Below are 13,809 nucleotides of genomic sequence, written 5' to 3' on the forward strand. Positions count from 1 at the left end.
AAACGCTATCAGCAAGAGCAAAGTTCGCGCGATTAAAATTCCTATATCAGTTACTACATAACGCCTTTAACATCGACTCATCACAGTATGTTTCATTATCACATAAGTGAGACTTAAGAAACTGTCACGCGTTCACGCTAACCAAATTTTAATGTCACAGCGATGCATTTAAACATTCTTTCTTCCCACTGGCAACAAGCGAATAGAATCGCCTGCACTCATCTGTTACTAATGTTGATTCATTTTCAAGTTTTTGTTCCAAACTACAGGCCACAGTTTGAGCTGAAATTATTCGGTTACGAATTTCGCTTTCTTTTTTTCGTTCCCTTGTTTAACGCAGTTGACAGCCTGTTATCACATTGTTTCCTTTTTGAACTTGTATGTGTTCTTTAATTGTGAGCTGTTTGCATGAATTTAATAACACATTTTCAGTTTTCTTGTGCTGCAAGAATTGCCTAATAATGAATTCCTGTAGACAAACACCACATTGCTTGACAACCATCACCAACTAGCCCAGCAGCATACCCTACATAAGTTCATTTCTTGTACAAAGGGCTCTTTTTCAGTGTTTTTTGTTGATCCCTGTCGCATTGTTCCTCTCATATGTCAATTATAAATGCGCGGATCAAAAGCGTACAAAATAAAGTTGAAAGTTCAGCGCAGCTGTGTGTCCCTAGTCCTTTTGTCCTTGTCTGCCAGCGCTGCAACACCATAATGCTTGACAACCACCACCAACTAGCCCAGCAGCATACCCTACATTTCTGTAGAGCTGCTTTGACTCTTTCCTTCATCATTTTTTTCGATATTATGAATGTAATGCCCACCTGATATGGTCGAAACTAAAGATTGGTAGTACTGAAATAAAAATAAAAATAACAAGGAATTTAACTTCCTGAAACGGAAGGTACCATCATGTATGCAATTTAGTTGAAGGAAAAAGGGGAAGAAAAAAAGTTCACCTATAGAACATCGAATCGAATCAAGAAAACAAGCTCAAATATCAAATAGTATGAATATCAAACTCTGTTTAGCACAACCGAACATATGCAGCACATTTAAACAATCTTCATTCCGCCTTCAAGAGAGCAGGAAAAACGTTTGGATTATCCAAAGTTTCGAATTATCGAATGTCCTTTTTTTAAAAGCTGCAAAGAACTGTTTGAATTGCAGTAATAACAGCGCTCGCGGTTTCCTGCCCAGGAAAGCACATCATGATCACGTGCGAGCGGTGTTGGCTGGCAAGCATTCGCGGCCTCTAAGCGAAGAGGGGCTGCCCGAAAGCGTTTGTAAAATGCGCCAACACGTAAATATGACGTCATCTGCTAGCGTCTTTGGCGGCGGCGTCTACTACGAACAGAGTGCATTTTAGGCAGGCTGAGGACTGGTGGGCGAACTTCGTGCCCTGTTGGATAAAAAAAGAAAAGCGCGAGGCAGACTGAAAAGCGCTGCAGGAAGAAACCCACTCCGCATGACCATTTTTCTTTTTTGTGTGTCCTTGTCAGTCGTGGACGAGATGGGCCTCTTTTACGAGATGCTGCCAGCGAGGACGCTAATTTTAAACGACAGCGTAGCCAGGGTGGCAAGCTTAGCAAGAAAAGGGTGACTATTGCTGTGCACAAACATGAATAAATCGGACAAGCGTCCCCCGTTATTTATTGTCAAAAGTGCCAACCGTGCTGCTTCAAGGGAAGCAGAAGCTTTCGCGTCAAGTAGTATGTCGCTAACGGTTGGTCGTGGATTACCTGTGCCATATTTGCGGACTGGCTTACGGCATTTGACTGCGACATGAGTACATATAACTGAAAGATTTGCTTGCTCTTGGATAATTTTTCTGCCCATTGCATTGACGACGTCAAACTGTCAAGCGTTGAAGTGCGATTTTTCCCACCAACTGCACTTCGATCTTTCCGCCGCTGGATCAAGGCATCATCCAAAGCGTGAAGTGCGCTTATCGGGAGAGGCTGATTCAGCGGATTCTCTTGAACCTCGAAACTGGCAGGGAGACAAAGGTGGACCTATTCATGCCCCCTTCCCTTCGTTTGAATTAACGTGCGTCCAATGCCACAGATTAACGTGGGCATCAGCCAGAAACGCGCTTGTTGTTTGGGTTATCCGAATTAACAAGGGCTGAATTAACAAGATTTTACTGTACCTCATCTACCTTACTCCAGAACCAAGCCTGTAGCAAAATACATTGAATATTTGGTCATCCAAATACTACTGTAAAATTCCGACCAAACAAACCCCCTCTCAAGGTCCAAAATTACTGGAAAAGTGGAGGGGGGGCAAGGCACTTTCCTGGAATGACATGGTAATTCGTAATGGTGATGACAAAATTTTCCCATGAGAGAAAAAATTAGGCGCAGTGCACATGGATTAAAAATTTTATGTATCTTTGATCGGGCTGATTGGGCTTAGCAGTTTGCGGGGAGACGTTTGTGCACCACTGCAGAGTGTTCTTGCTACACCGCCACTGCCAATGCAAACTAACCTGTGCCGGCCGCCGTTGTCTCTCGGCGCGCTATTTAAATATGTCAGCGACTGCCTCAGTATTCCCTTTCAGAAACAGCTCCGACCTCGACAGTGGTCATCTGCTCTTTTGGTTCTGCGCATAGGATGACTTGTATGTGGTGGTCATCCGACACCAGCCGTCAGCCTTTCAGCATGCACGCATCCGGGTAAGACAGCATCATACGGGTACCGTTTTTGTTTGTGATGTTTGAGAGTTGAGATGGGATGGAATCTTGGACAGGATGCGGCTGGCAATGTTGTCTGGGTGAGGCGCTCGCTAAGTGTAGTGAGCGGGAGGTGTAGCATAGAAGAAATGGGGCAGGGGGGCTCTTTCTCTGAATTTTACGGTAGGTATTAGATAACTTATCTAATTCATACTCAGTTATTTGAGTATGTGCACACTTTTATTATTTTGTCTTGCAACAGCATAGGCCATTTATTTAGTCATCCCGGCGTGGTGGTGCATTGGTTAGGATGCTCGACTGCTGTGCCCAATGATGTGGGATCGAATCCCGGCTACAGAAGCTACTTTTCGATGGAGGCAAAGCACGCATGTGCTGTGCGATGTCAGCGCACATTAAAGAACCCCCAGGTGGTAAAAATTTCTGGAGCCCTCCACTACAGCGTCTCTCAAGCCTGAGTCGCTTTGAGACGTTATACCCCATAAACCAAACTAAACCAAACTGTTTACTATTTAGTTTATCAAACTAAAATACAACTTCCGGCACACAATACTACTACAGTAAAAGCTATTTAATTCCAACTTCACAGAACTGGAAAAAAGGTTCGCATGATCGAATGACCTTGAAAAAATTGACAAAAAATTGAATGGACAAGAACAATGTGACAATGTTTTTCACATCCTCATCAATGTTTTATTGCAAACACATTGTTGGGAGCATCAAAGCAAAATGGTTTGAAAATGATAGGGGCTTCCCCAGCATCCTTCATGGCGCAACACAGTAGCAGCGGTGCCCTCACAAGCAGCCTGCGTTGCATGAGAGGTTTCACCGTACGATGCGCTCAATAGCGCTTCACGAGCACACATTTTGCATACAGTGGAAGACTTATGCAGATAGACACGCAGAAAAGGCCCACTACCACCCAATGATCGTCTGAAATGCTGTGAACTAACAGTGATTAGCTGGTTTATGCACGACTAATAGCCGCCATTTCCATGGGTTGTTGCAAATGGCATGAAGCTCATAAAAGCGGAACATAAACAAAGTCAGCCTATAACCAGAGATGAAGCCATTCGTGTTTCGTCACGCTTGTTGTTGAGCACATGCCAGAGGTGCGCAGTCAACTCCATAACATGCAGTTCAGGTTTGAGTGCTACTTTAGCTATTACTTGCAATGCCGATCGTACCTGAACAAGACTCATCTGGTGCGAGACACACAGCGTACGTCCAATGCCATAGCTTTGCATGATGCTGGTGTGGGACCAACGGGGTTGAATTAACGGGCTTTTAGTTACAAGTTTCTGAGGTGAAGCGGAACAGCGAGGAGATAGCCACTGACAATGGCCGCCAACCCCTACCCTCCACCGTCACCGCCGGTCTTTTATCATCTCTCCCCGTTTTCAAGGAGCGCACCTTTGTTAACTATGGTGCCCCACTGCGAAGGGGTTTCTGCTCCTGTACCAGGCAGCAGCTGCCCAGGCACAGAGGAGCGTAGTTCGAATTACTCATGGCAGAACCGACTCGTGTTCAAATTAAGTTTTTTTTATACACAGACTTCTGTGACACTTGGTTGGACTAAGTAGTGCAGTTAAAATAATCTGAGAATTCATATTAACGAGCTTTCACTGTATACATTTGAAAATAAAGCAAGAGGTATACCCTTGCAAATTACTTTACAGGCCATAGAAGTCATCCTGAACATCACAACTTGGATTAGAGAGAGTGTGTTGGTTGGTTGATTTATGGGGTTTAATGTGCCAAAGCGACTGAGGCTATGAGAAACATCCTAGTGGAGGACTTCAATTTCAACCACCTGGGGTTCTTTAAAGTGCACCACAGTACACGGTGCCTACCTTTTCCCTCCATCATAAAGCGGCTGCCATGGCCGAGATTTGATCCTGTACCCTTGGGTCCAGTAGTCGAGCACCCTAACTACTGAGCCACAGTGGCGCAGAAAGTGTGTGCATGCATGTGTGCGCGCACATATTTGACTTATTAGACCTACAAATTAGGCAACTAAAGAAACTAAAAGGAAGGTTCTCTCAATAATGCTGGAGAATCTAAAACACAAAACAAAAATAATAAACCTGCCACTAACCTTATATGCTTTGCACATGAGAGCACTGGCAGCAGTTGCCAGTTGTAAGAAAAATGATCTCGACTCCTCAGTCCAGCCAGTCTAGAGGAAAAAAACAACACATTCAACCTTACTTAGTATAGATTTTCCAAAGTAAAACCCCCAAAAATGCATAAAAATATTTCTAATATGTACAAAAATGTAATAAATTTATAATTATGTACTAAATCTACTAAAAAAAATATAGCAAGGAAATGCAAAACAATGTATTTCAATGCAATTTTGAAGTGCAAATGCTGTGTTGGAAATTTTTTGTGGCCATCAAATGTGCAGTCTATTACCTGACAGCCTAGTGGACAGACTTTTGAAACACCAGACAGTTATTTCCAACATACCCAGCATTACCTCTGTGTACTATTCACGAAACAAACATTACAGAATACACTGGCTCTAGCAAGGGCTTACAAAGCCAAGACGCGAGGGCTAAGCACACCACTTTCAGTCTAGAATGCGGACTATATTCAACAGCCACATTCTGCATACGGTGTGCAAAATGGCACAGCACAGCATGTAAACACTGTATACAAGACTTAAAAATATTTGTGTTTAATCTATTTGACATCTTGATTGCCTTCAACAAATGCTATTTAGTATTCTCAACAACAACATCTGAATTCATTTTCCTTTAGCATAATCAGCTTTGTGTTGCTTTGATCACTACCATCACCCAGGAATTGCAGCCAATGCAAATACCAGCAACATACCAGCAACCTCCCAGCAACTACAGTCAACTGTCAACTCAGCCTCCGAGATCCGCACCCTTCCGTCCCACCCCTCGTGGAGCTAGTCCCCTTAAGCCGGTACTCTCCCATCACAATGTTCTTTTTTGTAGTGAAACCTGCACTGCGGTAGGTTTTCAAGCTATCGGCGTGGCACCGTGTTACCTGGCACCGTGAAAGATGAAGAAGAAGAAAAAGAAGGAAAGGGAAAGAAAGAAGAAAACAAAGAAATTAAAGAAGAAAAAAGAAGAAAAGAAAGGAGAAAATGAAGTAAAAGACGAAAAGAAAAAAAAAAGAAGAAAGATAACTCAGTAGTTAGTAGAGGCAAACAACAGCTAGTTGCTAGGAAAGAAGGTTCGTTCCAACGCTGCGACGGCGGTGTGCCCCGGAATTTGACGTAGAGACGATGTCATACCACTAGAAATCTTCTACACCCGAACGAGAATGGTCAACGACGAGAGGCAAGGGGTGCTCATACGTGAAATGATTCCCCTATGGTATAAATAAAGCTAAAACCATATAGTAAACTACTATATGCAAAAGCCACGTCTTTATTTTGAAGCCGAACCTAAGCGTAGCCATGCAGATTGCTGTCGCGTAACTCCAGGATTAACCTCAAGCTAAACCATAGCTAATTTTTTTGTTTGTTTGTGCTTTTTGTGAGGTAACATGCTAGAAATAGCAGTACTAGGTGTTTTGAAAATTGATACAGAACTTTCCAACTGCAAATGCATCACTTTCATAAAAACCTTAGCTCATGTTATGCGAGACGACCAGCATATCCTGAACAATAAGACAAATTCAAAGCTCCACCCTCACTGAAATTACTACAGTAGAACTCCGATTATACGTCTCTTGTTCATGCGACAACCCATATCTTAAGGTGAATTGGCAAAGGCCTGGCAAATCCTCCACAGGGATAACACATCAAAAACTTATTATATGACAACAAATTACACACGTCCTGCTTCGTATGACGGCTGACAGGCAATGTCCGTAATAGCAGATGATGGCGGAGCACCTTTGATAGTCACGTCAACCCAGGGTGTTCAAAAACATGATCAGGACGAAGACAAGTATGCGCAACAGCTCAATCCAGCGCATGACCGCCCGTAGTGACAGTTCTGCCAACGACTCTCGACTCTGCGCATGCTACTCACAGTCGTCAGTGTGTTGCTTTGCAGACAGACATTATGGACATCAATTTTACGAGCATAACAGCATGAAGTCGGCTGCACATCGCTACATGAAGTGTGCCACTGGTGGCTGCACTCAAGTATGAACAACAAGATTCATTTCGTTTTGTTCCCTGTGCAATGCAAATGCCTATCACAGACCCTGCTGTCTGTTGCTGCGAGATTGGCAGCAGTTCTAAATACAGCAGAAAGAAATGCTGCTGGCATATAATTTATTACGGCAGTGAACCAAGAGCTTTGCTACATGTGCTGTACCTGTCGGGCATAAACCTCAAAGATGACTGCATACAGCTTACTGTATGCACCAAATGCTTGAACTGTTTTTGGGCAGAGCCCATCAACTGTGCATAATATACATGATGCTATTGTGAGTAGGCACCAAACAAGCAGGCTTACTGAGGAGGCAGGTACCACGTAGCCCAACTTAGCTCGAATCGCTTGAGCTGGCAAGTCAAAAAACTCTGCCCTGAAATAAAAAAAAAAAAGAGGAAAATAACTATTAGAGCTCATCTCTGTGCACTACAGAACTCTAGTGCACTCTTATAATATCAATCCATAAGACTGTCAAACATATGATAGCAGATGATATGAATTAGATGTGATACGAATCCATAAGCTCCCAGACGGGCATGGTACACACTGTGAAGAATTTCGGATGTTCCAAGCCTCTGCCCCATCACAACAGATAAGAAAACTTAGAACCACAACCACACCCTCAAGCACACCAAGCACAAAGTCCTCCTGGCAAACTGCTGACAATGAAATTGCCATTCATTAGTAAGCGCTGCGAGCAGTAAGCACATATCATGACCAATGAGTGGCGGCCCATGGCCCACACATAGCTGATGCTGGCCCTATGACTACCAGCCACACATTACGCCCTGCAAGCAGTCATAAGTGACACGGCACAGAATAAATCCCACAATTCATATAAAATCTATGTGACTGAACTTCCATGCTTCCGCATACAGATTTTATTCGCTTTGGGATTTGCACTGTGGATGCACACAGATTTTATTTGTTCTGGACGATGCAGATAGTTTTCGCGATCCCTTGAGATTTGCACTGTGGAGGTTCTTTATGCAAAAGTAATGCAAAAACAGTCTGCAGTACGTACTCATCTCATTTTTATTCACAAACCTTCAACTATGGACTTCAGTCTACAATTTATGTCCATTTAATTCACACGTTATAAAAATAGTCTCCAGCTAACCGCCACAGCATGTCCCCCTGCATATGGTTTGTGTATAATGAAATATGCACTATTTTACCTACAATTACAATATAATGTGGATCAGTGAAGGGAAAAAAAACAAAACAATTTAGCCCTATGCAGTCGATCACGGACATATAAAACATAGATACAATGAATTACCGTAAAAACCCACATAATACGAACTCGTATACAATACGAGATGTAATTTCGGGACAGTACAAACAGAAAAAGAAAGTTTTCCTTCACATCTGATGTGAAATAGAAAAGATCACAAAAGTATTTATTTGCACTAGATTTTGCAAAAGCCTTGCGAGGCCTACACGCTTTCATGTCCAACGCCGTCCCGCACCAGGCGTCAAATAATGCCACAAACTATTATGTGTCGGTGCTGGTTCGCTCCCTCTTCTTGCGCCAACACTCTTGATAGAACTTCATGTTGTTTAAAAACTAGTAGGCTACTTCCATCTCGGTAGCTGGACAGCAGAGCACGAGTTGACGGCCATCGTGCTCCGCATCGCGCTGAGCCAGTTCGCATCTAGCACAATGCGCAGGTGCGCAGTACGTGTGCCCAGGAAGTGTTCTCAGATTTAGGGTTTTCATGATCATCGTTGTCTGGCATGCGTATCGTCTGCCGAGAGCCCCTTGCTGGAGACATCTTCGGTGCCTCTAAACGTGTTCGGTATCCTGAATTTGCTCGAAAGTGCGACCGACGTGCTCCTTGGGAACAGCGGTGAAACGTCTGCGATTTGGCTGTTGGGCATGGCCAGCATGGCTGGAGAAGCCCATGAGAAACCTGTCCAACATGCCGAGCGACCGTTTCGCCATTCCTACATCGTGCGAAGTGCGATCGGCCTCCTCCCAGTGGCATGCACATAAATGGCACCATGGTCGCGAGTTCCGCAGGGTCAGCATAATGAAACCGAAACCACCGAAACAGCTGACGTCATGGCTAAACAGCACCTCCTTTCACTGGAAGCCTGATGCTGAAAGCGCTAATCAATAATGAGGCCCGAACTGCGGATTTACAATAAAATTTGTTCGGATCCGCATATAATACGAGAAATAAAGAACGGAGAGTTGAGCTAGTTGGTACATGTTTAAGGAATAACAACGCGGAGACGAAGGACAAGGAACAAGACAACACCTGCGCTGTCCTTCGTCTCCGCGCCGTCATTCCTTAAAAATATAATATGAGGCGGAAATCTGACATACCAAAATAACCCCATATTATATGTAAATTTTTACGATACTACCTATATCAAACAGAACATACCCTTGAAAATTCTGTGCAAACATTATCACTATTCACATTCAGTGGAACATTTTGTATATAAAACGGCAGGTCAGACCCCTGCAAGCGGTCCTTCTCATGACATTCTCACGATTACATTTTGTGTGCAGAGCTGCTCCACCTGCACTGCCTTGGACACCTGCTGGGAGCACAAGCACTGTAAAATTTCATGACGAGATGAGTGCAGGGTGTCGCTTAAGGGTGGTATTCAATTCCCCGCCTTCATTTTTTTTATGCAGTACTGCTTGTTTCGTGGAAGCCGGCTGTACCTTAATTTTAATGAAAGGTGCTGAACTGTTAACAGTGAACTGTTAATATCTTGTAATACAGTCGAACCCGGATATATCGAACTCGAAGGGGATCGCGAAATAGTTCAATATACAGATAATTCGATATACAGAAATCAGCTCAAGATGCTACTTGCGATTGTGAAAAATGATACCGTATTTGTCGTGTAATCAACCCACTCGCATAATGAACCCACTCACCACTTTTGCACCCGAGAATTTGAAAACAAAACAAAACAAAACAAAAAAATTCTCGGTGGCGCGTCCCTCCGTTTTGACCGCGGCATCCACAGCTAATTTATTGGCAGTGCGCAAAGATGCAGCGCAGCGATAACGTCATGACGTGTTTATCTTTTGACTATACTTTTCATAGATGCTGCAGTGGCAAGGAGCGAACTTGACAGAGTGCCAGCGATGGCTTGATTGCACAAGTCTGGTTTGATTTATCGCATCGCGCTTGGGGCGAGCGTAGCCCACTGCCACAAAAACATTGGAAAGCGTAAAAGCTGCAAATGCCGTTTAAAGCGAACAATGTAAAAAGCTGGTGTCAATCGCAGCTGACCTCGTGCTTTCGTTGAAGCTTACGTTGTCCCACGTTCAGCACGAAGGCAGAATAAACACTATCAAAAAAAGAAAGAAAAACAAAATGGCAGTGGCTTAGCTCTGGTTAAGCCTGGTAAATTGCATTAGCAATGGCCGCATGGCTACGCTTGTGTGTTCGCTTGTGGCATAGCTTGTGTAGTTCGATAGATTGGCTATAGAGTAACGCATGATACACAATGGTTTCGACTGTTCATTCGGCGATGCTTCAGCGTGCTGTCTTCGCTTGGTGCCATTGCTGCGTTCCTGCGCAGTCATGTGTTCATCAGTAGCCGACGAGGTGGAAGCACTCTGAGAGCTAGAACGTAGTCGCCGAGCCTCATCTTGTGCATGACGCTTAGCATGACATTCTTCACGTTCTTCCACTGTCTTTTGTGCATGTTGTCGCTTCCTTGCCACAGCTTGTCGTCGACACCTCTCTTTAGCAGCCTGCATAGCAAAGCAGTCACGACGAGGCCAAAGCAACGGTGAACCATCTGTTCGGAGCTCGACTGGAGCTGTTGCTCGGCTCGGCTGTTCAAGGTCAAACGTAGCGTCTGCCGGGGATACGTGACTGCTCGAAACCTGGTGCAGTATTGCTATCGCAATAAAAAAGATCTGCCGCTTCTTAACGTCTGCAGCCGCCGTAGCTTACGCACGTTCAGCACGACGACACGGGACACAAATCACATGTCCGCATCGTGCAGAGTGTTATAACGCACACCGGAGAGGCCTCTGCCACGGGCCGAGCTGGCTTGTCCACACATGCGTAGTGCGTGCAGCTGCGAACGAGGTCCGGGAAAGAGAGAGGAAGGGGAGTGATAAAGCTCGGCAGAGGAGTGGGCACACCCTTGTGCTTCACTCTATCGCGTTTTTCCCCTCTCCTGAACACCAAGGCTGCATTGGTTCCCTCTCGTTCCTTCACACACATGGCTTGCAAACGTCACATGTTAGCGCCGGCAAACGATCACCCCAGATGTGCGCGTCTTTGGGGAAAGGGTGCAGCGCTGCCCTAAACAGCGGTCTCCGAACTATGCCGTCTCATTCCTTCTGCCCGTGGTTTGAAAACGTCACGCGGTAAACGGCCGAGGGTGATGTGATCGTCTTTGGGGAAGGCACACTGTCTAATGCGTGGTGCGGAGTTAGATATATGTGTGGTGCGGAGTTTGACTGGTGAAATTGAGCTCGATATAAGACGCAGCTCTCCTATACTTTTACATGGGATTTTCAAGGGGATATTCCACGAGTTCGATATTGTCACGTGGTGGTGACCAGGGTCGATGACACCAAAATTCGAATTATCCGGGTTCGACTATAACTAGTTTGAAGGTACTGTCTGCTGTGGCTTTGACATGAAGCAGGCTAGACCTAGCAATATACGCATAGACAGTCGTACGTGGCACATGTTAGCGCAGGTGCACTGCATTCTTGCTTCTTCCAGATTACAAATAACCTTATCTATTACCATTATTACCATGCTTCATAAGTCAAATTATCAAACTATTTCCCATTTCATTTAGGTTTGATTACTGGATGTGCCAGTGAACTCAAGCCAGGGGATAAAAATAAAATTGGGGGGACATTTAAGCATACACCTAATTTTACCAAGGCTAAGCTGCAATAGCATTAACGGTTTCTTTCAGCATTTCTCTTTACATATAGTCATTGTTCTTTGCTTATGCCATGACATTACTAAGCTTCAATTAAGCCAACACCACACACACATCAACCCCTTTGCACCTAAGTCAAGTCAACATGCCCTTGTAGCCAAGTAGACAGTGTGCCTACTAGCTTTGGGCTAGGGGACACAAAGGTTGTGAACTCGAATCCCAATAAAACAATTTTTTTTATGTAAAATAAATTACCTATAAGTTAAGTCAGTTTAGACATGTACCAACCTTTAATTCACATTACAAATTCTCTTTTAAATTTTTTTAATTCCAGACACCCACATGTGATCTAATGCTGCCACCAAGACGTCGTAGAGTTTGCGTTAAAAATAATTGCAGGAGGTAAGCAAAACCTTTCATATTGCTATAGCAACCACCTTGCGCACCTCAAGCATTTTTTTTTTGTTTGCTTTCCAATTAAGTCACCTAAATTTATAAGTATTCACTGCACATAGTAAATGTGATTTGCAAACTTGTAGACCACGTTCAGAAGACTATATTCCCTACTTTGCGATAAAAAAAGCCTCCCACATACTTTTTTCCCCCAACTACAACTCCAAAAGAAAATTCGCGGACTACAAGGGATGTCATCAGACTACCGCATTCGCGTGTTGTGCTGTTCTTAACCATAGCTTGAGCGAACAAAAGCATCTGCAGGCTAGCTCCCGTTAGAATAGGTGTCGTTCAGCTTTCATATTTTGTTTTGACACATGAGGTAAAGTCATGCATCTTTTCCTTGCTTTATCTTTCAGGTCTTGGCAATTGGTGTGCTGTATATACATTGTATATACCATAAAAAGTAGTCGAGAGGTAGCACTCAATATGTGCGTTCGACCAGCACTCTACAGTGAGCATATGGTCGAAAAACAGGCCTGAGCAAGCCACCATCGAAAATTCCACACCAAACACTATATGACCATTCGTACTGGCGCTGCACCAGTAAAACCCAGTGGTGTTTTGACTCAGCCCAGTAGACAACACTTTGTACGTTTACTTGTGCTTTTAACAAATTATTTTCCTCAGTATCAGGATCTGACAAAGTTGGTTCTGCATTGGAAGCCTCGAAGTTCCAGATACTGCTGGCACTGCACATGGTATAACTGCAGGTGGCACTTCTGCAGTATCCCCCACACTCATGATCTTGAAATTTTGGTATCCCAGCCTATTCTGCTGACTTAGAGTCAAAAGAGAATAATGATGAAACACTTTTCTAGAGTCCTTGGCAGCCGCTTTTTGGTGAAGCTGAAAAGTAAGGTGCCCGTGTGCTGTGCAATGTCAGTGCAGAACCCCCAGGTGGTCGAAATTTCCGGAGGACTCCGCTACGGCGCCTCTCATAGCCTGAGTCGCTTTCTAACGTTAAACACCATTAACCAAACCAAACTAAAAGCAGCAGTTCTGTGTCATGTTCATGTGAAGCTACCTGTCTGACGCAGGGTCTTGTAAGTCCGCAAAAATTGTCGCTGAACTTCGCTGCTTTCTTGGGTGCTATATTGTTGCACAAGGTCTATAGCACACCTTCTGCTCCCACAAGATGCACCGAAGTAGAAGCATGAGTGCATTCCCTCCAACCACAACAGCACATCTGCTGTGCTAAAAGCTACTTCATGAAACCTTCCGTTCCACATGAGAATGGCATCCCAAGAGCACATAACAAGCTTTGCCTGACTACTCCCTCTGGCATTCAAAATCCCCTTTACGAAGCCGAAACGCTGACTCCAACATCCCCTCACCAAACAAGAATCATGTATTCTCTTTCTCTTTCTTGTCAAGTTATCCATTTACTTCTGCAACAGGGCCAGAAAGCAGTGGCTACAGCTGATTTTGTTTGCTCAAACCACAATTGAGAGCAGCACGATCACAGTAGACAAATGTGTTGTATTCGTGGACAACATAACGTGACTCAGCAGCAAAAGCTAGGCATGAAAGGGACAGAGAGGAGGTTTTAGTCTCCGTATCGCGAAGAGTAGACTGTCTCAGCTTCCTCAGCCCTATAGGAAAGGAAAGGAAAAGAACCTTTCTTC

At 44.2% G+C, this 13,809-nt stretch overlaps 1 protein-coding gene across 3 annotated transcripts in view; it reads right to left on the reverse strand.

The window, feature by feature from the left end:
- Positions 1 to 13,809, reverse strand: part of LOC146202424 (uncharacterized) — a 132,538-nt gene that overhangs the window by 47,479 nt on the left and 71,250 nt on the right. For all 3 annotated transcript variants that reach the window (XM_084588178.1, XM_084588180.1, XM_084588181.1), the window contains 2 exons: positions 7,142 to 7,211; positions 4,792 to 4,872 (listed from right to left, as the gene is read on the reverse strand). In XM_084588178.1, coding sequence (XP_084444304.1) covers positions 4,792 to 4,872; positions 7,142 to 7,211 — 151 coding nt within the window. The remainder of the gene's footprint in view (positions 1 to 4,791; positions 4,873 to 7,141; positions 7,212 to 13,809) is intronic.

The sequence above is a fragment of the Amblyomma maculatum genome, chromosome 1 (genome assembly GCF_055883805.1).
Source record: "Amblyomma maculatum isolate TAMU_Amacu chromosome 1, ASM5588380v1, whole genome shotgun sequence".
Lineage (NCBI taxonomy): Eukaryota > Metazoa > Arthropoda > Arachnida > Ixodida > Ixodidae > Amblyomma > Amblyomma maculatum.